The sequence below is a fragment of the Lygodium microphyllum genome, chromosome 24 (genome assembly GCF_053477565.2).
Source record: "Lygodium microphyllum isolate KBCC chromosome 24, Lygodium_microphyllum_v1.1.10, whole genome shotgun sequence".
Classification (NCBI taxonomy): domain Eukaryota; kingdom Viridiplantae; phylum Streptophyta; class Polypodiopsida; order Schizaeales; family Lygodiaceae; genus Lygodium; species Lygodium microphyllum.
In genome coordinates, this window is record NC_141158.1 from 65,498,387 (window position 1) to 65,507,283 (window position 8,897).

The 8,897-nt window shown below is 41.0% G+C and overlaps 1 protein-coding gene across 1 annotated transcript; it reads left to right on the plus strand.

Moving 5' to 3' along the window:
• The first annotated feature begins 3,327 nt into the window (after positions 1–3,327).
• LOC148015176 (uncharacterized) lies at positions 3,328–8,494 on the plus strand. Its single transcript, XM_087665316.1, has 3 exons — positions 3,328–3,379; positions 3,517–3,720; positions 3,831–8,494. Exon 3 carries the CDS (start codon positions 6,227–6,229, stop codon positions 7,889–7,891), a length of 1,665 nt encoding a protein of 554 aa, XP_087521442.1. The 5' UTR covers positions 3,328–3,379; positions 3,517–3,720; positions 3,831–6,226; the 3' UTR covers positions 7,892–8,494.
• Positions 8,495–8,897: the final 403 nt, after the last annotated feature.

The window sequence follows — 8,897 nt, forward strand, 5'->3', positions numbered from 1 at the left end:
AAAACATTTATTTATTCCCATGGTAACTTGTCATTACAAACCCCTACTATGCATTTGCCATCAATATAAGCCTTGGAATATTTATCCCAAATACAATGCAACAATTAGTTGATTGAAAGAAAAACATTTAGGGTGTTGTTCAATCAACCAACAAAACTAATTGTATTTTTCACAAACAATACAAGAATAGACGCGATAATAATTCCATCACATATTCGCTCTCCCCCTTGGGATCAAAGAGTGATTCTATGCAAATTTTACTTAATACTTTTATGCACAATTCCTAATGTTATTCTTTTTACGATTATGCTATTCATAACCCCTAACCGATTGCTCTATCAATGAATAAGCCATACACAACTAAGTGTAATTAACTTCCCTTAATACATGCACTTTGCAAACTCCACTTTCAAATATGTGAGAAAAGGCCTATCCCTTCCCATGACCTATTCTCGTACATCATAGTATGGAGCCTAATGTATCTCATATGAGAATCAAAGCAAGCATCTATCAATTTAGAAATACATTGCTTACGATCGGAACCGCAGTTGGATTGATAGTGATGCCTTTGCCCGAAGCTTTGTTGCTAGTTGTAGGATTTCCATCTGCACGCGACATTCTTCGCTTGGAGGCCATCGTTCGCAAGTAGACTCAAGAGATTAAGAAGGCGAAATAGATTCGAGATGGAAGAGTGTAAGAGAAGATGGTTAAGTCGAGGATTGAGATAGAGAGAATTGTGAAGCCTCTCAATGTAACTCTTCTCTCTTTCTCTCTCTCTCTCTCCCTCTCTCTCTCTCTCTCTTTCTCTCTCTCTGTCTCCTTCTCTCTCTCAAGCTCTCTCTCATAATCTCTTGGAGGGGTATCCTTCTTTCTACCTCTCTCTCGCAGCCTCTCAGGGTCTCCTTATGCTCACTTGTGCCCCCCCATGTCTCATATTTATAATGAATTAGAGAGGAGGGGATGAGACTGAGAACAAGAGTGTAGGGGCTCTTGGAAGAATCAATTATATGATGCTCAAATTATAAATCTGATGGTTGCATTGGCTCCAAAAGGGGGGTAAAACCCCAAAACACTTGCCAAGACACTTGGTTAGAAAGCTTTTAGATCACTCCTTTCTCTCCATGTTCGAAGTGCTGTCTATTGCTTGTAGACTGCGATCGCGGCATGCGTGATTTCGCCAATCACTTTTCTTTATTTTTTCTTTTTATAAAATCTCCAAAACTAATTAAAACATCACTTGTCTTTTTTTTTAAATGACATCTAGTTCTATCTTTTTAGGATAATATCTAAAATATACTTTTTTTTTCCCAAAAATCTAATATTTTTGGACCATCTAAACTATACACATTAATATTAGTGATTAATATGGCTCATAAGTCTCGTTCACGTTGTAACTTCCGTGAAAGGTGGCTACAGTCCTTGTCAATCCGAAAAAAATGTCGAATTACGACTCTCGGTTTATTTTTAAAATATATTTTTAATTAAATAAAAATGGTTAGCTATTAACGTTACTTAGTTTTTACCTCAGTTAGTAATCTTACTAACTTATTAATTGACTAACTAACTTTCTAACTAACCAACTAGCTTTTATTGCATGGAAATATTACAATGTCATGATAGGTCCCAATAGAAATTTTGAACAAAATCTAATGTAAATAGCTCATGATTGCTTAAGAACGAGCACCATTCTAACCTTTCATTCTTACAAATGCCAACAATATAGTTATGCAACTTAGTTGATAATATTGAAGTATATGCAAGAAGTTTCAAATTTGGCTCATCTATAATAAGCGGCCTTTGAAATGAGTTTTTAGTACAAGAGGCGCACTTGATAGTGAAATAAGAGCTTATGCTATTCCATAATAAAGCTTTGAGGTGTCATGGACCACTTGTTTCAGTTATAGATAATTGGATGGATAAGATTAGCCAACATAAACATTATATATACCAGATGTCACAGCAAGTATGATCAAGTATGGGGGCAAGGATAGAGATGGATGATCAATAAGATCCTTGATAATGTCATCTCACATGCAATAGATGTGGGTCATAATGTGACTCTTCTCAAAATGAGTCCTTTGTGATTGAAAAAAGATCTACATGTTTTGAAATTGACCTATTATGTGTAACACCTTACACACAAGGTAGTTGACCTATCCATTTAATGTTTAGGAAAGGCAACATTTTTAAATCACGGCTGTACCGATGCCATTGAAGAAGCTAGACTTTGTTTGTTTGAAACTTGAAGGGCTCATTGTAATTGTTGATAATTTCATAACATTCTATTGAGAGCTTTGAAGACTAGCTTGTTGAAGAAGGTAGACTTTGCTTCTTTGAAATTTGAAGGGTTCATTGTAAGTGTTGATAATTTCATAACTTTCTACTGAGAGCTTTGAAGATTAGCTTGTTGATTGTTAGCAATTAATTTGCAACGTACATGGAAAATTCCCCTGATTGAAATTGGAAAGTATTTTTGCGTTATTTTCTCATTTCATATGAGAAGCTTGCAAAGGTTCACAATCCAAGATTTGTTTTAACTAGATTGGAAAAAATGTTGTGAACAAAGATGCCAACCTTTTAAAGATTGCAAATTGGAAAGAGCATTACGATCCAACCTTATGTAAGGTAGCAATACTATGTAAGAACATCAGCTACGAGAACTGTCTGGTATACCTATGAGGCCTTTTGAAAATAATTGCAAAGAGCATGGATTTCAAGAATGTGCAGAAAGTCCAACACAGTGCTGTCATGTACATCCAACATGGAGGGGATGGGTTGCCAAAGGTATCATCCAACCTTTTGAAGGTTTGCAAAATTTGTGCAAGCACATCATCATCTATGAGACCTATCTATTAGGCCTAGTAGGTCTTTTTGAAGGCAATTGCGATTGAGTATGAAATTCAAGCCCCTACGAAAGTCCAAAACACAAATTGCTATCATGTACATCCAACTTGAGGAGGGGGTGGGCTGCTAGAAAGTTAAAAAACAGCCCAGGGACATGCCTTGTTTTGTAGTGGAGGTAGATACTAGGCTCCAGAGCAATACCAAGGGGGGAGGGGGAGGAGGTATAATACACATATATAAGAGGCTCAAGCAATAGGCCAAGGTGGGGGCATATAAAAGACTGGGGAGACTGTCAACCCACAAAACAATAGTTTCTTTTCACGTGCAATCTCGTGCTCTTTGTTTGGATCCAATCACCCCCACCATCTCCCAAAAAGCTTACCCTGAGGCAGCCCCCACCCATGATCTCTCTCTCTCTCTCTCTCTCTCTCTCTCTCCCTCCTACATATACATATAAAACTGTACCCGCCCATCCTTACCATGTTTTTCTTTTCTGATAGCTTTCCCGCAACGTGTTCACCCTCTGCTTAAACAAGTACATTTCCATCAGTCCCATTTTTCCTTTTCTTTTCTTTGCTTTTCTTTTTTCCCCTGACCAGTTTCCCTTGCTTTCAGTACTTCCGCCCGGCCAAATTTCAGGAAATTCTGATACATTTTTCTTTATATTTGCAGGTACTTCTGATGACCCAATAATCCTCATGAATCTGCTAAAGTTTTCCCTCATCTGCCAACGCTATTGACCCACCATAATTGATCGATATAATCCAGCTCTTCATTCTCTTAGTGGGTCTCTAAATTTATCAGGATTCTCAGGAATCACCTTCAAAATTCCCGACAATTATTGAGGAAAATTCCAGAATTATCAGCAATTTGAGGGTAATTCCTGAAAACAATTAGAAATTCACCCTCAAAACTGACATTGTTCAATCCTTCATTTTGTCAGTGGGTCTTTTGAATTGCTTACCAAAAGTTATCGGGATTTTCAGGAATTTTGGGAGCATTAAGTAAGCCAGCAGCATTCTGCACAGATAATTATTTTCTTCATTTCCTTACTGCCAACCAACTGGCCTCTAAAAAAATTTCTTACAGAAGTTGAGGAATTTTGTATGCAGGAAAGTGCCAATTATCTTGTTAAATCTACTGCGGGCTTACGGCAATCCTTGCCCAATAATAGCGACGATAACAGTCCTGATAGCAAAGGTTATATGTTATACCACCCATTATAGAACAGTTCTGAATCCTGATAGCAAGGGTTACATGCTATATTATCCCCTACCTAAGCTTAATTTGGTCAATCATCATGTTCCAAAGGAAATGTTTTAGAATGGATTCAAAGGATAAAGCAATCTTGATGATTGGCAACTACTATTGAGTATAAAGTAATCTGCATTGGCAACTAGCGAGTACAAACTAATCTGCTGAGAGGGAAAAGAGGCTGTGTTGGGAGCAGTATAATGCCAAAGAGGGGTGAGGAAATGTATCAATTAGTTACCCTTGATGATTGGCAAGTACTGATGGGTATTTTGTAATCTGGTTAGATGGGGGAGATAAAGTTTTTAGTGTTGACAGTTGGACTAATAGAGTTACAGAGAGGAGGGGGGAAAAGGTGGGTTGTTACCTGCTTTCCGTGCAGACTTTCCTATTATGTTTTTATGACCCATGAGCCATTCCCTGTCACAGGCCCTTTGGCTTTCAAGGCTTTCCACGTGAGCCCCTCTGCATAACAGGAATCTCCACCACTTTCTGTTTGTCTTAACACATCAGTTTACAGAACCATTTCTATTGTTTAATCACAGTTGTTAAGTTTGTTGCTCCCACTGCAAAAAAAGAAACTTGACAGATCCCCCAACTAACATATTGGTGACCCAATGTGGGGATTACAAACGGCCGCGCGGTAATGCTTTGGCTCGGATAGGCAGCCCGCCCGCCCACGAGTGTTGCTCATAGAAAGCATTTTTGGGAGCCAATTTAGCTCCTGAATCTGTAGGTTTAAACCATGGTCAAAATTAGGGGCGAATTTTAGCCCAATGGCTGTCTTTTTGGATGGCCAGGCTAATATTTTGAGCTTAAAAAGGTTTTAAAATAGCCCATATATACAAGAGAATTATATATTTTGACTCCCTACATTGCTTAAAAATAAGAGTCTTCCCATTTTCTAAACTCTTAACCTCTCCTCAACAAAGATTTCTCCGTCTATGTATACTCATGACATCATGGGGGTCCTTTATTTTTTACCCTGGTTTACACTAGTAGTTTGTTTTGTAACTGAAACTTTTTAGGTTTTCAAGCTCCCATTCAGAGTCTTTTCTGAAAATTTGCCATTCACCTAACATTAAGTGCCCACCAAAGTCCCATGTGTGCGTGGGTCAAGCCCGCCCGAGCGCATGTTGGTAGTTTTGATTTTTCTTAAAAAAATTCAAGGCAGATTCACTAATGAGAAAAGGATTGAGTGCTTTCCTTGAAGGAGGGTTATCTTTCACAACTTCAAAAATAACAGCAGGACATGATGTGAATACTTTACCCCTTCTTAAAGAATCTCACCACCCTTATCATGTGCATGCTATATTATCTAAGGCAAATCTTGTGCCTTTAAAAACACCTGCACAGGTTTTCCCATTCTTCCTTTATGCCCATGATTTGGGTTTGTAGCATAAATTGGCACTCAGCAATTCTTTGCATGTTTCCACCTTCAGATCACTCCTTCCACAAACACACACACACACACACACACACACAATCACATTCATTTTTTTGCTTATGTCCTACCATGCCTTCACCCTTGTTTGTGGGGGCCTTTCAATCCTTCATAACTCCTCTTCTTTTTCTTCCTCTTCCTCAGACTTCTTCTGTTCTTCAACCTTTTGCTAACAACCTCTGACATGCTCCTTACCTTGTTTCCCTAAAAGCTATGCTTCTCTTTACTGCTAGAGCAAACTTACATCACTCCAATGGTCATGCATAGTCATTCTACAGTAGGAACATCCTATAAGCTCCCATATCTATGCACCTGCTGCATGATTTTCTCCTCAATTTTGCTCCAGTCCCCCTGCTTTCTTGGCGTAATCACTGCTCTCTCTCTCTCTCTCTCTCTCTCTCTCTCTCTCTCTCTCTCTCTCATACACATTCATCGGCCCAACTCTTCCATGTCCTATTTTCCATCACTGACCATACTTTTCTTCATTAAGCCGTTTCCATTCAGGCTTTGGTCTATGCATCTCATCTACCCCTCTTGAATCCCATTAGTGCCCTCCCTCCAAAATTGCCATGCGTCTGATGTGACGACCTATATGTGAGATATAGCGAGCAGGTAAATGAAGTAGGGTCAGGAAGCAGGTGATCTTGCAAACCCCCAACAAAGCACAGGGAAGAGCAACCAGAAAGGATGCAAGAGGCCGTTACTTTTCCTACCTCTCCCTACCACAGGTATGGTCCTTCTCAGGCATGCTATACTGATTCCTCAAAAATGACCCATAATGGCTTGTCACAAGGATGCCATACTTCTACTGCCTTGAATGAGAGCACACTTGGTGATTTACCTCAAGCATGCTACCGTGATTTCGGAGAGAACAGACACTGCGGGGGCTTCTCCTCTCAAGCTTACTATAACAATGGCTGTAGTACTGACAACACACATAGCAGTGGTCTCTCCCACGCATGTTACACTCATTTCAATGAGGCATCACAAAGTGGGTACTCTCAAGTATGCTTTGCTGATGGCAGCACTGCTTCAACTCCTTTTGTGAGTGCACCATCAAGCCCAGGAAGGATGTTTGGTCCCCCAGGCTTTTATTTCAGCGCGCCCACCAGCCCAAATTGGGCACACAGAATGCAAATGCATGATGACAATGCCTACATGCGGAGAGACTATCCATCAGTCATACCTTTCTCATGGGAGGAGAAGCCAGGCACACCCAAGAGAAGCTATGATGGCAAAGGCAAAGATGACCCTAATTCCTTCCTGTGCAATTCAGACTTCGAGTTCAGCGCTCGGTTCTCGGAGCTCGACGACCCATCCATGTCCCCTACCCCTATGTCATCAGCCCATGAGCTCTTCTTCAATGGGCAAATCAGGCCTCTGCGGATACCCCCGCGCTTGGAGCCTGTGACAGCGAGGCATGGCACCCATGATGGGGCTTTTGGCTTTCAAGGAAGGGCATATGAATTGAACAGGGGTGTAATGCCCTGCAGCTCCTCTCTCTCTGCACCTCAGTCTCCGAGGTCAGCTCTCAACTGCGCGAGAGGGGCTCTAGCCTGCGGGGGGTTTTCTGATGTGTTTGACATCAACAGAGCCTCTCCTGCTCCATCTGTATCAGCACCGCAGTCTCCTCGATCTCCACTCAAGACAGAGCTGTCAATGAAGGATCCCAGTCCTTCAAATAAGAGCTTCAACCAGTCCTTAGATGGAGGCAGCAGCGGCAACACTGCGGGCTCGGCCGGACATAGGCGGGCGCGCTCGTTCTCTCCCCTGCGCATGTTCCAGCGGGAGGAGCGCATGCCCAAGTCTGCTCTGATGGAGGAGCCGGCGGTACTATCTCGGGATTCATCCATGGGGGAGAAGGAGCAAGGCAGCGAGGAGCAAAACTCTGCGCAGAAGGTTTTCCGGAAGTGGACATTGAAAGACCTCTTGCACCGAAGGAGCGGTGGAGAGAACAGATCCACCACCAGCAGGGCAAGCTCCAGGAGGTCCAGCACCTCCTCCATGGAGTCCTCATCAAGAGGAAGTGGGAGAAGTGAAGCTTCACAGTACTCTTCCTCTTTCATGGAACCAAACATGAAAGAAAATGGTGGAAAGACCAGCCATGGCAGCAGTAAGGGAAAGGCCTCCTCTATCAATAGGCCCCACAGAGTACCCTCCCAGAAGTCCAACAAGGGCTCTGTTTCGCCTCATGAGCTGCACTACATGATGCATAAAGCCCAAGCAGAAGAGCTCAGGAAAAAGACATTTCTTCCATACAGGCAAGGGCTTTTGGGATGCCTGGGATTCACTTCCAGGAGCTACAAAGCCGTGTCAACCATATCCAAGACCTTGCAGTCTGTTTCTGGATGAACTTGGCATACAAAGTAATGAGGCCATGCATCGGATCTTCTAGCCATGAAAGGTGATAAGATTGATAATTCATGCATGGGCTCACATGACTTGGACTTCCATGGCCTTTAGATAATTAGAACCCTTGGAAGCTTATGGTTTCAGTAAGCAAAGAATGCAAGGCTTGACATACAAAGTAATCCGGAACATGGTTTCTTCAATGAGCTCTAGAGCATAAAGCTGTCAATAGCTTTCTTATCATGTGATGCTCAATTTATTCTTTTGTGATTTGGAGGCAAGGAGCTTGCAAAGATAGATCAAGCTTGCTTAGCAATAACACCTTTACCAAATTACTCCATAAGGATGTGGTCATCTTTACAACCCTTGTATCTAGTTGGTTGACAATGGATGCTCATTTGTAATCTTGGGTCCTATTATATTATAACATCTTCCAATGGATCACATTCTATTGTGGCATACTAGCAAGGTTGTAGATTAGACATCGTAAAGGTAATGCAAGCACAAGATACTCTGCATTGAAATAAAGTAGAACATGATTAATGCATGGCTCAAAGCAATCATTAGGGTTCTCAATTTTCAATGCAAGACAAGATGTAGAATGTAATAACCACTTGTATTGTTGATAAGCCGAATATTGGCTATGATATGATGTGAATATAAAAGAATCTAAACCAATTTAAGCCTTATAGTTACTATATACATGATGTGAATATAGAAGTTTCTAGGCCCTTGTAGTGATTATGTAAATATACAAGATTCTAATCCCTTGAATGCCTTCATCTACACAAGTTTCTCTCTACCTCTTTAACACGTAGTGCTAGATAGAATATTGTCTTCTTATATATACAACACAACATGCCAACTTTATGACTGTTTGACTTGAGCTTGATGACATTGCAAAGCCAAATAGCAAATGCCAAAAGATCACCACACTCAAATGCTCGCTTGATTTTTCAAAGGCTTTCAAGCCACTTAATATTTACCTGTATGGCATCAATTCATGTTA